The sequence below is a fragment of the Meles meles genome, chromosome 5, assembly GCF_922984935.1.
Source record: "Meles meles chromosome 5, mMelMel3.1 paternal haplotype, whole genome shotgun sequence".
NCBI lineage: Eukaryota > Metazoa > Chordata > Mammalia > Carnivora > Mustelidae > Meles > Meles meles.
In genome coordinates this window covers 141,970,146-141,988,105 of record NC_060070.1, presented here as the reverse complement: position 1 = coordinate 141,988,105, position 17,960 = coordinate 141,970,146, and the positions used below count along the sequence as shown (strand labels likewise).

Sequence of the window (17,960 nt, the reverse complement as noted above, 5' to 3'; positions counted from 1 at the left end):
ATTGTGAAATGATCACAGTGAGTTAAGTTAGCATTTTTTATCTCCTAAAGATGAAACAAAAAGAGCAAAAATAGAAATTTTTTCCTGTGATGAGAGTCCTTCACAGCTCCCATACATGTCACACAGCAGTATACTGAAGTCTTCCTGTTGGACTTCGACTCCTAGTACTTACCTTACAACTGGGCACGTATACTCTTTGATCACTTTCCTCCAGTACCCTCTCCCTCCACTCTCTGCCTCTGGTAACCCCAAATCTGATCTTTCTGAGTCTGGATTTTTTTTTTTTTTTGTTCCACATACAAGTGAGATCACACCATATTTAGCTTTCTCTTTCTGATGTATTTCACTTAGCATAATACCCTCAGAGTCCATCTGTGTTACAGATGGCAAGATTTCCTCATTTTTTGTGGTTGAATAATATTCTGTGGTGTACATTGTATATGCATACGCCATCCATCCATCAGTGCATGCCTCTGTTGTTTCTGTGTCTTTACTATTGTAAATAATGCTGCTATGAACTTTGGGGTGCAGATAACCTTTTTGAATTCATGTTTTTGTTTCCCTTGGATAAATACCTAGAAGGGGGATTGCTGGATCATATGATAGTTCTGTTTTTAATTTTTTAGGGTCCCCCATTATGTGTTCCATAGCGGCTGTACTTGTTTACAGTCCCACCAAAGTGCACTGAGGGTTCCTTTTTCTCTACACCCTCCCCAGCATTTGTTCCATCTGTCTGATGATGGCCCTGCTAACAGGTGGGAGGTGCTATAGTTCATTGTGGTTTTGATTTGCATTTCCATGATAATTAGGATGTTGAGCATCTTTTCATATACCTGTTGGCCATTTATCTGTCTTTGGAAAAATGTGTAGTGAGGTCTTTTGCACATCTTTTAAAATTGGATTTTGGGGGGAGGTTTGGTATTGAATTGTATGTGTTCCTTGTATATTTTGGATATTAACTTTTTATCAGATACATGGTTTGCAAATATTTTTTTCCCATTCTTTAGGCTCTTTTCACTTCGTTATTTCTTTTGCGCTGCAGAAGCTTTTTAATTTGATAGAGTCCCACTTCTTTTTGTTGCTTGTTCTTTAGGTGCTTTATCTAAAAAATCATTGCCAAGACCCAGGTCATGGAACTTTTATGGATGTTTTCTTCTAGGGATTTCATGGTTTTAGGTCTTATATTTTAGTCTTTAATCCATTTTGACTTAATTTTGAGGTGAGGTAGAAGATAGAGGTAGAGTGCCATTATTTTACATGGGAGTATCCCCTTATCCCAGGACCATTTACTGAAGAGACTGTCTTTTCCATTGAGTATTCTTGGCTCCCTTGTCAAATATTAGTTGACCACATATGCTTGGGGTTATTTCTGGACTTTCTATTCTGTTCCATTGATCTATTTGTTTTTATGCCAGTTCCATACTGTTTTGATTATTATAGCTCTATAGTGTAACTTGAAATCTGGAAATGTGATGTCTCACTCTTTATTCTTGTTTATTAGGATTGCTTCAGCTAGTTGAGGTCTTTGTGGTTCCATATAAATTTTAGGATAGCTTTGTACACTTCTGCTAGAAATAAAAAATCCACTAGAATCTTGATAGGGATTGCATTGAATCTATGGATGGCTTTTGGTAGTATTGATGTTTTAACAGTTCTTCCAGTCCATGAATGTGGGGTGCCTTTCCATTTATTTTCCATCTTCGATTTCTGAAATCGTTGTCTTAACAGCTTCCAGAGTAGAGATCTTTCCCTTCTGGGTTAAAGTGACTCTCCACTATTTTATTGTTTTTGATGCTAATGTAAATGGGATTGTTTTATTTTTCAGATAATTCATTGTTGGTTTATAGAAATGCTACCAATTTTTGTATATTTTGTATCTTATATTGCATTTATTGATTAGATCTCACAGTTTTTTTGGTGGAGTCTTTAGGATTTTCTACACTTAAAATTATGTCATCTGCAAGTAGAGACAATTCTACTTCTTCCTTTCCGTTTCTGATGCCTTTTATTTCATTTTCTTGTGTGATTGCTCTGGCAAGGAGTTCTTAGTACTCTGTTGAATGGGAGTGGTGAGTTTGGGGGCCAGAAAAACTTTGAACCTTTCACCATTGAATATGGTGTTAGCCGTGAGCTTATATACGGCTTTTATTATGTTGAGTTTTCCTCCTTTTATACCTAATTTGTTAAGACTTTTTATCATGAGCAGATGTTGAATTTTGTTAGATGCCTTTTCTGCATCTATTGAGATGATCATAGGATTTTTTTTGGGGGGGGGTCTTTCTATAAACATGGTATATCACATTGATTTGCAGATGTTGAACCATCCTTTCATCCCAGATCAGGTCATGATCTCAGGCTCCTGGGATCGTGCGTGCTGCACTCCCTCCATCACATCCCAGATCACAACAGATCGTGGTGAGTGAGTCTTTTAATGTGCTGCTGAATTCAACTTGCTAGTATTGTATTGAGAGTTTTTGCATGCACATTCATCAGAGATATTGGTCTTTAGTTTTCTTTTCTGACACTGTCCTTGACTGGCTTTGGTTGCAGAGTCTGCTAGCCTCCTAAAATGAGTTTGGGAGTATTCCTTCCTTGTTATTTTTTTTGGAAGAGTCTGAGGACTGGCATTAATTCTTTTTGAAATGTTTAGTAAATTTCATCAGTGAAGGCATCTCATTCTAGGCTTTCCTTCATTGGGAGATATTTTATTACTGATTCAATCTCCACTCATAATTACTATTGTAACTTTTTGTTTCTTCCTGATTCCATTTTGGTAGTCTGTATGTTTCTAAGAATTTTTCCATTTCCTCTAGGTTTTCCAGTTTGTTAGTGTATAGTAGTTCATAGTAGCCTCTTGTGATTCTTTATATTTTTGTGGTGTCAGTTATAATGTCTCCTTTTCCATTTATAATTTTTGATTTGGGTCCTCTGTCTTTTTTTTTCCTGCGGTTAGTCTAGCTGAAATTTTGTCTGTTGCATTTGTCTTTTCAAAGAATCAACTCTTAGTTTAGTTAATCTTTTCTATTGTTTTCCTATTCTGTTTCATTTATTTCTTCTCTAATCTTTATTATTTTCTTCCTTCTTCTAACTTTAGCCTCAGTTCTTTTTGTTGTTTTAATTTTTTCTAGTTTCTTAAAGTGTAGAGTTAAGTTGTTTATTTGGGATCTTAATGTCGGCATTTGTTGTGAACTTCCCTTTTAAAACTGTATTCCATAAGTTTTGGTATGTTTTATTTCCATTTTCATTTGTTTCAGATGCATTTTTATTTCCTGTTTAATTCTTTGATTCATTGATTATTCAGGAGTGAGATTTTCAGTGACTGATGCAAACTCCTTACTAGTTACCAGATTTTCTATTTCTTTGGGAGTCAGTCTTGGTAGGTTTTGTTTTTCTAGGAATTTGTTTCTTTATTATTTTAATTCTTCTTTGAAAATTTTATTTATATATAGAGCAAAAGTTGGGGGGAGGACAGGAAAAGAGGGAGACAGAGGGAGTGGAGCATGCACGATCCCAGGAGCCTGAGATCAGGACCTGAGCTGAAGGCAGACCCCAACCAACTAAGCCACCCAGGTGCCCTAGGATTTGTCTGTTTCATCTAGATTATCTAATTTTTTGGTGTACAGTCTCTCATAGTACTCTTATAATCCTTTTTATTCCTGTAAAATTGGTAATGTCCCCACTTTTTTTTTTTTTTTCTAATTTTGAGTCTTCTCTTTTTTTTTCCTTAGTCCACTTAAAGATTTAATTTTGTTGGTCTTTCTGAAGGACCAATTTTTGGTTTCATTGATTTTCCCACTATTTTTATTCTCTATTTTATTTATCTGCCATGGTGTTTATTTTTTCTTCCTTTTGCTAGCTTTGGTTTCAGTTTGGTTTTTTCCTACTTTAAATTGTGAAGTTAGGCTGTTGATGTGAGATCTTTCTTCTGTTTAAATGTAAGGCATTTATAGTTATAAATTTCACTCAAAGTCCTGTTTTTCCTGAGTCCCTTAAGTTTTGGTATGTTGTGATTTTATTTTCATTCATCTCTTAGTATTGTTTGATTCCCCTTCTGATTTTTTTCTTTGATTATTTAAAAGAATTTGTTTAATTTCCACAAATTTGCGAATCTTGCAGTTTTCCTTTCATTGATTTCAAACTTCATCCCATTGTGGTCAAAAAAAGATACTTTGTATGATTCTCTCTCTTTTTGTTCAAAAAAATATGTAGACTTTTTTAGAGCAGTCTTAGGTTAGCAAAATTGAGCCAGAGTTTCAGAGATTTCTCATTTACCCCCTTTACAAAAATCTCCTGAGAGTTAATCTGTGGCCTAGCAGGTAATCTATCCTGGAAACTGTCCTGTGTGCACTTGAGAAGAGAGTGTGTTCTGCAGTTGTAGGGCACAGTGTTCTTTATATATCTGCTCTACCTAGTTGGCTTATTGTGGTGCTCAGGTCCTCTCTTGTTTATCTTTCGTCTGCTCATTTTAACCATTACTGAGAGTGGGGTATCGAAGTCTCTGTTCCTGGAGAACGGTTTATTTCTCCCTTCCATTCTGTCAATTATTGCTTTGCGCATTTTGAAGATTTTGTGTAAGAGTACAGTTGCGGAAACCAGGAAGTTAACACCGCTCCCTGGCCTACAGGCCTTGTTTAGATTTCATCAGCTGTCCCACTGGTGTCCTTATTTTGGGACCAGGATCCAATCTAGAATCATAGGTATATTTAGTCACCATACCTCCTCCGTCTCCATTAATCCAGAACAGTTCCTGAGTCTTTGTTTTTCCTAACCTGGACACTTTCGAAGAGTACTTTTTGATAATTTTGCAAATTACCCCTCAATTTGGGTTTATATGCCCCCCCCCAAGATTAAATTAAAGTCAGTGGTGTTTTGGCATCACTACCACAAGGGCAATGGTGTGTGCTTCTCAGGGCATCACATTAATGATCACATGATGTTTATATGTTTCATTACCGTGGATCACGTGGTTAGGGGAGTGTCTGCCTGGTTTCTACATTGTTGTACTATTTCCCCCTTTTTAATTATGGGTGTCCTGTAAGGAGATATTTTGAGACTGTGTAGTAAATATGTTGTTTCTCTTCATAATTTCTCTCACTGATTTTAGTATCCATTCGAATTCTTGCCTGAAACAATTATTGTCCTGTTTACCAAGTGGCGATACTTTATTTTTATCATTTTTTCTATAGTTATTAATTGGAAGTCTACAGGAGAATTTCTCCCTTCTCCCCCGTTCATTTGTTTAGTTCATTTAAATTGCTGTGAACTCGTGGATGTTTGTGTTAGCCCTTGAGTTATAACCCATCACTACCATTATTTATTTTGTTGCTCAAATTGTCCCAGGTTTGGCCATTGGAAGCCCCTTCAAGTTTCTTCTATGTCCTTGTGACATGTCCCCGTTATTTTTGAGTTGTTATTTTTCCTAGGACGCCATAGGATGTTCCAAGTTCATCTTTAGATGTTTTCTTTTTTTCATATGTGATTTGCATTTTGAATTACTTTTTGATTTTTTTAGGTATGAAGATACATGGGCTGCACTTCACAGAAGAGCCAAGGAATGTGCAAGCGCTGGAGAGGTAAGGAACCGGCTAATCTTATACTTGCGGGAACAGTATCTGTCTGCAGTGCTAAAGGCTAGTTTTTAAGGAATTACCTTTGGGATTACATTAAAATATTTTACAGGTTATCTGCAATTAAATTTGCTAGTTGATTATGGAACTCCCTCAATTACATCTTTGTAATTTCTCCAAACTAAGCCTAAGATTAGTTAGACTTATTTTCTTTTCAAGTCACAAGCAAATATTTGGCTCATCTAGGTACAGTGTTCTGAATTTGAGTCTGATGCCTAAAATCATTAATTTGCTTAACAAATAAATGTAAACGTTTCAGGGGTCATCCTCAATGCACTCATCTTCTAGCAGTATGTGTACAGTGTATAATGAGTGGAAGGGACTTGTCATTAAAAGTATTCGGTACATGTACTGAAAGCTTTATTAGCCAAGATCAAATACTCTGTGCTGTTGATGTCAATCAAACTTCTTTCTAAAAACACTTCTGTGATTCTGACTTTTAATTAATTTAACCTGGCTTTCTTTATCAATTACCTAAATTAGTGAAGCTGTAACACTTACATAGAGTAGAGTAATACATGTGCTAAAAATTAGACATTAGTGTTTCTCTTAGAAATTATTGAAAAGGGGGAATATAGGTTTCTGGTAGTAAGGCAAACCAGGTACTTTGAAAAACCCTGTAGCTATAAAACACTTCAGTGCTGGATAGATTTTTAAAAAATTATTTAATACACTAGGCTCACAAAAACGAAGGGAAATCCTAAAGGGCCAAAAAAAAAAAAAAAAGCCTCCCCTCCACCCCCCTAAAAAGAAGAAGAAGAAGAAAACAAAAAAAGAACAGGGAACTGAAATCAGAGTGGTTAAAAAAAAACCTGTGGAACCTGGGGTAAAATACTAAAATAAAAGCTTTCAAGCTCTATGGAGAAAGGAGATTTTGTGAGGAACTGGATCTGAGACTCCTGCACAAAACTCTTGAATTTTTGAAGTGGCTGCATCCCTCTTGGTGAAAGGTGAAGGCAGGAAAGAAAAGCTCCCTGTCTACAAAAAGAGGCAGCATGGAAACCTCTCTGTCTTCATAACAACTTGGAATAAATACAGCTCCCTTTCTCGATTTCTTGCTGTCGCCTTGGCCTCATTTCAGTGTGGGGCTCAAATTTATACTTCCTGCACAACTGCTGAACCACTGAGTTAAGGACGTAAGGACCAAACTGACTGTGTTCTTTGACACCCAACAGAAACAAACACAAATTCTACACGGATGAAACTCTGTAAACCTCGGTCCCTCCGTATTTCTACAAATTAATTTTCCGCAACCCCTCTACAAAAAAATTAGCCAACACACAGAGGAATGTATTTTCAAAAGCTTGAGGGGCGCCTGGGTGGCTCAGTGGGTTAAACCTCTGCCTTCAGCTTTCAGCTCAGGTCATGATCTCAGGATCTTGGGATCCGGCCCCTCGTAGGGCCCCCTGCTCAGCGGGGAGCCTGCTTCCCCCTCTCTCTCTGCCTGCCTCTCTGCCTACTTGTGATCTCTGTCTGTCAAATAAATGAAATGTTGAAAAAAGAAAAATAAAAGTTTGAGAGTCACCAGAACCAAAGAGTACAATTTAGACCTACAAAGGATGTTAGATATTGCACTGTTGGGTGCAGACTATTAAATAGGTAAATGCATTGTCTTTTAAAGCTTTTATAGAGATAAAAGATGGATTAAAAATGAATAAGGAATAAGATTTTATCAAACATGACTTTAATAAGTCGCTGACAGTAAAAACCCCAAGGGTGTGCTTCAACAGCAATTATATACAATTGAAGAAAGACTACAGTGATGTAGAGAAGGGATTCTGAGATAAAGTGGAAAATATGAAAAACAGGTTAACAGAGAATAGTTCTAGAAGATCTTGAGGTTGAACCAAATGAGATGACCAGTATTAGACTAATGTTGATCTGTAAAGTTAGAGCCTCATATGGGTCAACTTATCTAATAAACATTCTAGAAAGAATGAGGGAAAGACAATGTAAGAGAAGATCAATAAACAAAAGACAAATAGAATTACAAGGGGAAAAAAAAACCAGATAAATCCATAATCACAATGGGAAGATTTTAATACATTCCTCTTAATTGAGAGGAGAAAAAAAACAGATAAAACAAGTGTGGATATAAGAGAATTAAGTAATGTGATTAACAAACTTCACTAGACGGGCAAATGAGAATACTGTCCCAGCAAATATAAAATACAGGTTCCTTAAAGCATATCCGGAACATAAAACTTGACCGTGTACTGAAGCATAAAGCAGTCCTCAGCAAGTTTCACATAAGGGAAGTCCTACAGACTATTCTCTGATCTCACTGCAGATGAAGCTGAAAGTCATTTCAGGAAAACAAGTTTGAAGATTCCATGTGTTTAGAAATAAAAAATATTATGGGGCACCTGGGTGACTCAGTTGGTTAAGCAACTGCCTTTGGCTCAGGTCATGATCTTGGAGTCCCAGGATGGAGTCCCACATGGGGCTCCCAGCTCCATGGGGAGTCTGCTTCTCCCTCTGACCTCCTCCCCTCTCATACTTTCTCTCTCTCTCTCTCTCTCTCTCTCTCAAATAAATAAATAAAATCTTTTAAAAAAATATTATGACTACTCATGGCTCAAAGAAGGGAAAGTATTGAAAAATTTACAGTTTACATATGAATTATTGAATGAGCTTATCTGACTTAAGAATTTGGAAAGAGAACAGAATAAACTTCAAAGAAGGAATGAAAGATGATAAAGATAAAATAAGTAAATGAAATAGAATATAAAAATACAGTGGAAGCTAAACAAAGTGAAAAATTCTTTTTAAGTTTTATTTATTTATTTTTAAGTAATCTCTACATCTACCATGGGGCTTGAGCTCACACCCCAAGATCAAGAGTCACATGCTCGGGGCACCTGGGTGGTTCAGTTGGTTAAGCAACTGCCTTTGGCTCAGGTCATGATCCCAGGGTACTGGAATCGAGCCCCGTGTCAGGCTCCTTACTCAGCAGGGAGCCTGCTTCTCCCTCTCCCTCTGCCTGCTACTCCTCCTGCTTGTGCGCTCTCTCTCTGTCAAATAAATAAATAAAAATTTTTTAAGAAGTCACATGCTCTATTGATTGAGCCATCTAGGTGTCCCCAAAGTGAAAAGTTCTTGGAGAAGACTAATACAGTAGTATTAGTTCTCTGTTCAAAAAACAAAACAATTTTAGGATCAATCTCTGATCAAGAAACAATTTTAAGAATTGAAGGGAATGTAACCAGTTATCACATAGAGTGAGATTAAGAGTTTATGAACAATCCTGACAAATTTGAAAAGTTAGATGAAATGGCAGAAATCCTAGAAATTTTTACCAAGACCAGTTCTAGAAGCAATTCAAATCCTAAATAATATTATGGTCACTAAAGAAATTATGTTAGTGTAGTGATTAAAAATTTTTTCTGCTAAGAATGCACCAGGTCTATCTGCATAATTAGGTAAGAGATTCCTATCAAACTTCCAGGGAATCTTCCTTTTCAGTGTTAGACAAACTTTTGCAGCAAATGAAAAAAGAGGAAACTGTGCCCAACTCATAATGAAACCCAACAAGGGAAGTATGAGAAAGTGACATCGAGTCTAGTCACATTCATGAATATAGATACAAAAATTATAAACAAAATAAAGTCATTATCTTTCACCTAACTTCAGTTTCTGAAAATCAGATGTTCTATACAAAAACTCTAGCTAGGACCTTGTTTCCCATATTCTAAATTGTAAAAGTTGCAACGTGTTCTGTGTCAACCCCAAACCCTCATCCAACTTGCCTAAATATATGTAAAACCAGCAAAATGTCTACACAAGGGTAAAGTGCTCGAGGCCTAGTTTTCTGATTACCAAACCTTTCACATGCCTATTAGTAAACAGTTGCTTATGTGTGGTAATGAGACCCCTCAACACTAGGAGCATGTAAGGCCTGCATCTCCTTTATGGATGTGCTCCTCGTACAGTCTTGTGATTGTGATATGCTAACGATGGTATTTGATATATAATTTGAGAATCTTCTTGCACATTGTTTTAAAATGTGTATCAAGCTTAAATATAAAGTCTTCCTAGATAAATATTAGCTAGAACTTTGTACTGTTTGTGTGTATGTCCTGTGAGTTTGGATGATAGACAGAAGGCATTCTACTGGGGAGACCTTTGGCAGTGTGTGGTTGTGTTGGCAAACCAAAGCCAGCAGTGCATAAAAAGCAAAATACTGTACACCAGGTTTATTCCAGGATTGAAAGGTTGACATTAGAGTGTTTTTCTTTTTTTTTTATTTTAATTTTAATTTTTTAATTTTTTTTTTTTTTTTTTTTTTTTTTTTTTGAGAGAGAAAGTGGGGGAGCAGGGAGAGAGAGGCAGAGAGAATCTTAGGCTCCATGCCCAGCATAGAGCCTAACTGAGGGCTCAATCTCATCTCCCTGAGATCATGACCTGAGCCCAAATCAGGAGTCAGATACTTAACTGACTGAACCACCCAGGCACTCTGACCTTAGAGATCTTTTACATATAATTGACCATGTTAACATATTAGAGGAGAAAAATACACGATGCAGAAAATACAGTGGACCAGTTGACAATATACAATCAAAGGTAGAAATTCAGTAAAATTAAGCACCTCTTTAGAGTAAAATGATTTGGCAGGTTTTTGTAGAAGAGAACTTCATTGTCCTGAAATCTGCCCAAACCTGCAGTATTTGACTTATAGCACATTTCAACCATCTTGCTGAATCCTCTTTTTTTTTTTAAAGATTTTATTTATTTATTAGAGAGAGAGAGAGAGAAAAAGAGCATGAGCTGGGGGGAAGGGCAGAGGGAGAGGGAGAAACAGGTTCCGAGCTGAGCAGGGAGCCCGATGTGGGGCTCAGTCCCAGGAGCCCGGGATCATGACCTGAACCAAAGGCAGCTGCTTAACTGACTGAGCCACTCAGGAGCCCTGAAATCCTCTTTTCTAATAATTTGTATTTGGGTGTGTGAATTCTTTTGTGTAGATGGTGGGTTTAGTTTCTTCCTTCCTAATGTGCATAACTTCCATGTCTTCATGGTTATTTTTCTTGTTGTTGTTGTTTTTTACACTGGTTAGAACCTCCAGTATAGTGTTGAGTAAGAACAGATGAAGACCTTTATTCACATTTTGGCTCCATCAGAGTTGAATGTGAAAGGGAAATTATTTCTTTTGGGAAACAGTGGAAGACCTTTAAGACCTCCAGGTAGAGAAAGATTCTTTAAGGAAGGCATAAAAAGCACCAATAAAAAATACTAATAATCTTTATCAAGGCTTTTACTCATTAAACAACACCATGAAAAAGTTAAGCATTTCATAAAACACAGGACACAAGTGTTCAGAAAATATGATCAGCATCTACAAACCAATAAAAAGAGGGCAATAACCCAATATAGAAGTGAGCGAGGGGCGCCTGGGTGGCTCAGTGGGTTGAAGCCTCTGCCTTCAGCTCAGGTCATGATCCCAGGGTCCTGGGATCGAGCCCCACATTGGGCTTTCTGCTCAGCGGGGAGCCTGCTTCCTCCTCTCTCTCTGCCTCTCTCTCTGCCTGCCTCTCTGCCTACTTGTGATCTCTGTCTGTCAAATAAATAAAATCTTTAAAAAAAAAAAAAAAGTGAGTGAAAGATAGGACCAGGCATTTTACAGAAGAAAAAATGCAAGTGGCCAATAAACGTGAAGATGTGTTTCAGGGTGATTAGTAGTCAAAGAAATACATATTGAAACCACATGAGTTTATACTCATGTGTTTATACTCATTAAGTTATCAGAAATTGAAGCCTTGAGTCTCTGTGCCGATGGTCATTATTTGCAGAGGACAGTTTTGGTTTCTTCCCTGGGAAGAAACATGATGAGCAACTAGAACTGGAGAATGTAAGTCCATTGCTAGGATTGTATTAGAAAACAAACATCGGGGGCACCTGGGTGGCTCAGTGGATTAAGCCGCTGCCTTCGGCTCAGGTCATGATCTCAGGGTCCTGGGATCGAGCCCCGCATCGGGCTCTCTGCTCCACAGGGAGCCTGCTTCCTCCTCTCTCTCTGCCTGCCTCTCTGCCTGCTTGTGATCTCTCTCTCCGTCAAATAAATAAATAAAATCTAAAAAAAAAAAAAAAAAAGAAAGAAAACAAACATCGGCAGGGGCGCCTGAGGGGCTCAGTCACTGAGCAACTGCCTTCAGCTCGGGGCATGATCCTGGGGTCCTGGGATCCAGCGCTGCATTGGGCTCCCTGCTCCATGCGCAGTCTGCTCCTCCCTCTTCCTTTGCCGCACCCCCCGCCCCCACTTGTGTTCTCTCTCCATCAAATAAATAAATAAAATTTAAAAAACAAAACAAAACAGACCTTGATGTTAAGTAGGAGTTGAAGTTGGAAGGTACCTCTCCAACAACAGTTCTACACCTGGAGGGAGATCCCCAGAGCATTTTCATCTCACGCTTTCCCCTATTAGTACTGGTGTGGCACATACTTCCTCTGATAACGTTGCCATGGTCTTTATTACACAGTAAGCAGATGAGGCTACTTGAAGTCAGAGGTAGCTAGGCTAGGGGTGGTCTGACGACCCCAAGGCCCACTGAGCCACTCTGAGATGAGACCAGTACCTCGGATGCATCTGTAAGTCATTGGTGTGCACCGGGAGATTTGTACCAGAATGTTTGAGCAGGTTTTTTGAAACTTTAGACAGTCCCGCAGTCTATCTACAGAATAAATTACAGTATCATTCATAAAATCAAATATCATACAGTGGTGAAAATTAGCGAACGACTGCGTCTATGTGAATCAGCATGGAGGAGTCCCACAGTGCTCAGTGAAGACTGTCTCTTGTAGGGGAGCTTTAAGAAATAATTCTTTTGATTGTAAGAAGTACTTTGTATTAAATATATAGGAGAAAAAAAATTAAAAATTAAAAAAATAAATATATAGGAGAAAGAATTTCCTATAAATATGTTGTTGAATTTAGGCTATTTGGTAATGTTAAATTTATTCATAGACTTGTTTTGAGACCCCCATCTGATCAAAAGTGCCTCTCTTGCTTTCCAGAAATACAATACTCAGCTTTAAACATGAAAATTTTGGGGTGCCTGGGTGGCATAGCCGGTTAACTATCCAACTCTTGGTCAGCTCAGGTTGTGATCTCAGGGTTCTGGGGTTGCTGCTCTTCAGATCAAGCCCTGTGTTGGGCTCCACACTCTTCGTGGAATCTGGTTAAGACTCTCGTTCCCTCTCCCTCTCCTTCTACCCCTACCCATAGCATGCACGTGCTGGCTCGTGCTCTCTCTCTCCCTCCCCCCTGCATGTATGTGTATAAATCTTTTAACAAAAAATTTTTTTTGTTTGAATTCTAGTATTGCTAGTTTCAGAGGTAGAATTCAGTGATTCATCACTTATATATAACACCCAGTGCTCATTACATTACGTGCCCTCCTTACCCCATCCTCTCACCCCCCTGGCTCCTCCAGGCACCCCCAGTTTGTTCCCTATGATTAACAGTCTCTTATGGTTTAAAAAAAGAAAAACAAAAAGAGTCTCTTATGGTTTGCCTCCCTCTCTGATTTCATCTTGTTTTATTTTTTCTTCCCTTCCCCTATGCTCCTGTGTTTTGTTTCTTAAATTCCACGTAAGAGTGAGATCATATGATAATTGTCTTTCTCTGATTGACTTACTTCACTTAGCATAACACCCTTTAGTTCCATCCACATGATTACAAATGGCAAGATTTCATTTTTTGCTGTCTGAGTAATATTCCATTGTATATGTATATATACCCCATGTTTATCCATTCTCTGTTTATGGACACCTGAGTTCTTTTCATAGTTAGGCTATTGTGGATATTGCTGTTATAAACATTGGGGTGCAGGTGTCCCTTTGGATCAGTACATTTGTATCTTTGGGGTAAACACCTAGTAGTGCAGTTGCTGGGTAGTAAGGTAGCTCTATTTTTAACTTTCTGAGGAACCTCCATACTATTTTCCAGAGTGGCTGCACCAGCTTGCATTCCCACCAACAGCGTAAGCAGGTTCCCCTTTCTCCACATCCTCACCAACATCTGTCGTTTCCTGACTTGTTAATTTTAGCCATTCTGACTGGTGTGAGGTGGTATCTCACTGTGGTTTTGATTTGTATTTCCCTGATGCCAAGTGATGTTGAACATTTTTTCATGTGTCTATTAGCCATTTGTATGTCTTCTTTGCAGAAATGTCTGTTAATGTCCTCTGCCCATTTCTTGATTGGATTGTTTGTTCTTTGGGTGTTGGATTTGATAAGTTCCTTATAGATTTTGGATACTAGCCCTTTATCTGATAAGGTATTTGCAAATATCTGCTCCTGTTCTGTAGGTTGTCTTTTGGTTTTGTTGACTGTTTGCTGTGCAGAAAGGTTTTCATCTTGATGAAGTCCCAATAGTTCATTTTTGCCTTTGTTTCTCTTGCCTTTGGTGATGTGTCTAGCAAGAAATTACTGAGGCCGAAGTCACAGTCACACAAAATCTCTAGAATTTTGATGGATTCCTCTCTCATATTTAGGCCTTTCATCCATTTTTAGTATTTTTGTGTGTGGTATAAGGAAATGGTCCAGTTTCATTTTTCCACATGTGGCTGTCCAGTTGTCCCAATGCCATTTGTTGAAGAGACCGTCTTTTTTCCATTGGACATTCTTTCCTGCTTTGTCGAAGATGAGTTGACCATAGAGTTGAGGGTCTGTTTCTGGGCTCTCTATTCTGTTCCTTTGATCTATGTGCCTGTTTTTGTGCCAGTATCATGCTGTCTTGATGACAGCTTTGTAATAGAGCTTGAAGTCTGGAATTGTGATACCACTAGCTTTGGTTTTCTTTTTCAAAAGCTATTCGGGATCTTTTCTGGTTCCGTACAAATTTTAGGATTATTTGTTCCAGGCTTGTGAAGAATGTTGATGGAATTTTGATAGGGATTGCACTGAGTGTATGGATTGCTCTAGGTAGCATAGACATTTTAACAGTATTTGTTCTTCCAATCCATGAACATGGAACATTTTTCCATTTCTTTGTGCCTTCCTCAGTTTTTTTCATGAGTGTTCTGTAGTTTTCTGAGTACAGGTCCTTTGCCCCTTTGGTTAGATTTATGCCTAGGTATCTTGTGGTTTTTGGTGCAATTGTGAATGGGATCAATTCCTTGATTTCTCTTCTTTCTTATTGTTAGTGTTTAGAAATGCAGCTGATTTCTGTGCATGGAGTTTATATTCTGCCGCTTTACTGATTTCCTCTATGAGTTCTGGAAATTTTGGGTGAAGTCTTTTGGGTTTTTCACATAGAGTATCATATCATCTGCGAAGAGTCAGAGTTTGATGTCTTCTTTGCCAGTTTGGATGCCTTTCATTTCTTTCTGTTGTCAGATTGCTGAGGCTAAGACTTCTAGTGCTATGTTGAACAACAGTGGTGATAGTGGACATCCCTGTCATGTTCCTGACCTTAGGGGGGAAAGCTTTGTTTTTCCCCATTGAGAATGATATTTGCTGTGGGCTTTTCATATATGGCTTTTATGATATTGAGGTATGTTCCCTCTATCCCTATACTGTTTTAATCAAGAAAGTTTGTTGTACTTTGTCAAATGCTTTTTCTGTGTCTTTTGAGAGGATGATATGGTTCTTGACCTTTCTTTTATTAATGTGTTATATCACATTGATTTGCTGATGTTGAACCAACCTTGCAGCCCAGGAATAAATCCCACTTGGTCATGGTGAATAATCTTTTTAATGCACTGTTGGATCCTGTTGGGTAGCATGTTTGTGAGAATTTTGTTGAGAATTTTGGCATCCATGTTCAGTAGCTATATTGGTCTGTAGTTGTCTTTTTGGTGGGATCTTTATCTGGTTTTGGGATCAAGGTAATGCTTGCCTCATATAATGAATTTGGAAGTTTTCCTTCCATTTCTATTTTTTGAAACAGGTATTCTCCTTCTTCAAATGTTTGGTAGAATTCCCCTGGAAAGCCATCTGGCTCTGGGCTCTTGTTTGTTGGGAGATTTTTGATGACTGCTTCAATTTCTTTGCTGGTTATGGGTCTGTTCGGGTTTTCTATTTCTTTCTGTTTCGGGTTTGGTAGTTTATATGTTATTAGGAATGTGTCCATTTCTTCTAGATTCTCACAAATCTTTAAAAAAGAAAATTTATTTTAAAGCCTTCTGATATATTGTTGAGACATATGCAAGTTTTTAAAATGTATATCTTTGATATATGCATAGTGTCAAACCTATGATGAGTTAATTTTGTCAGATTGTGCTCATGTGAAAGGCCAAACAACCCGCCGGGGCAAATATACTTAAGAACCAGTCATTCTTTTTTGACAAGTTATTTTATACTTATTTCCTTTAAAGCTATTTCTTACTATATGGTCTTAAAATTCAGACAGTATCTTATAAAATAAACATTCATAGTCAGTAGTAACTTCAGACATTTTCTATACTTTTTTTTTTTTTTAACAACTTCTTTGACATTTTTTTCCTAGGAATATTATAAATGAAGAATTAATAATAACGTTAGGGTTTAGACTCTGAGGGCAGTTTTTAAAAGTTAGACTTCCAGTGCATTATTATAAGGCTTCTAATTCCTATTACTGTGAAGGATATGCTTGCCTTCATGTTGAACTCCTAACATTCATGGTTGAACAGTTTGGAGTATAAGCTGGTGAAATGAGACATGCTTCACTGTCCGGTCCAGTGTGGCTCTCCTCTGGCTGTGGCAGAAAGTTCACTGAACTGGGTGATGGAAATCCTACTTTCTGCACTAGTCCATTTGACCTTGGGCCCCTAACTTGGTTTCTCTGTTGTTAGTTTCCCCGTCTATAAAATGGCGTAACACTACGTACCTTGCTTACCATATGAAGTTGTTTAGAAATCACATGAAATTGTGTACCCCAAAACACTGAACTGTTGAGTTTGGTATTCTCCTTCTTTTGTCTTCATGCTCCTGTTTCAGTGTCCGCCGGAAGGAATTTTGGCATGAAGCACGGCGGGTTTGTCTTAATTGCTTGAATTTGATTTCCTGGTGTTCGATCTGGCTTTATTCAGAATTGTTTATTTAGAGGTGGAAAAACTGACCTTCTTGTGATCATTTCTTATCATTAAGTAGAGTTGAAGTATGGTTTTTTAGAATGTTTTCTTCTGCTTGCTTCTCACTTCTTCCTTTCCTACACCCCTGTAGCACAATCTCTAGAATACTGAGTGAGGGCCTGGACTTGAGTGTCAAATTGCATGGGATTGATCTCAGTCCACGGAGGCCCTTGGGAAAGAGACATAATTTCATTACACCTTAGGACCTTTATCTATAAAATGGAGATGCTAGACGTGCTTAGTTTATAAGGTTGCTGTGTGGTTTAAATGAGATAATATATATAAATTGCTTAGCATAGGACTTGGCCCATCAAAAATGCTCTGATTTTAGTATTATTGCATCATTTTTGATAATGATTTCTGAGAATCCATTCAGTGTCTCATTCTTTTAAATAAAAATGGCATTTTAGTGTGTTCTTATATTTTTTCTGTATATGCTGCTTCTATCCTGTATTGAGAGTGTAATTTTCAATTTTGTGGAAGTCATGAACTAGATTGTAGTTGTTTTAATATTTATGTTGCACCAGTAAGACGTGGTTAATGTTAAAAAAATTGTCTCGATTTTTCAAAATAACCTAATTAACCAGGGTAGTTAAGATTTCACAGACTTGTGCTCGCTTCGGCAGCACATATACTAAGATTTCACAGACTTTATTAAAAAAAAAACCACAAAGCACCATGGCGGGGCGCCTGGGTGGCTCAGTGGGTTAAAGCCTCTGCCTTCGGCTCAGGTCATGATCCCAGGGTCCTGGGATTGAGTCCAGCAGGGGGCTTTGCGTTCAGCAGGGAGCCTGCTTGTCCCTCTGCCCTTCCTCCCCAAGCTTGTGTGTGCACAGGTGTGCGCCCTCTCTCTCTCTCAAATCTTTTTTTAAAAAATTCTTTAAAAAATTTGTTGTATTCATGTTCTCACTTGAGAAATCTTAATCTTGGGATGAGTAAATTGCCTTTTTATTTTTTTAACTGAATTGTGAACTCTGACTTACAGATAAAGTTCAAATGCATTTCCTTCTGGTATATAAGGAATTTTGCCGTCTTTGTATTTACTGTACTCCTGTGGTTATCTTTCACAGTTCTTGCTTATCATTGGTGGTGTTTTCAAAAGATGACCTCTCCCTGCTCCTTCTAAATCTTATTCTAAGCCCTTTCCCTCCCACCATGTTAAGACCAAAACAAAATCGTCTGGGAGAAACTCCTGATTGTCATTTTCTGTATAGTCTTTAGTAAAAGAAGTTAGCGTTCAGGCCCGTCTAGGATGTCACAGCCGTGCTATCAGGTGCTATCAGGA

General features: G+C 37.9%; 1 protein-coding gene across 1 annotated transcript in view; it reads left to right on the top strand.

Annotated features, from left to right (window-relative positions):
• The window catches only part of DTNBP1 (dystrobrevin binding protein 1), a 131,614-nt gene that overhangs the window by 16,891 nt on the left and 96,763 nt on the right, over positions 1–17,960 (top strand). Inside the window, exon 4 of the mRNA XM_046004333.1 lies at positions 5,513–5,573. Within this exon, the coding sequence (XP_045860289.1) occupies positions 5,513–5,573 (61 nt within the window). The remainder of the gene's footprint in view (positions 1–5,512; positions 5,574–17,960) is intronic.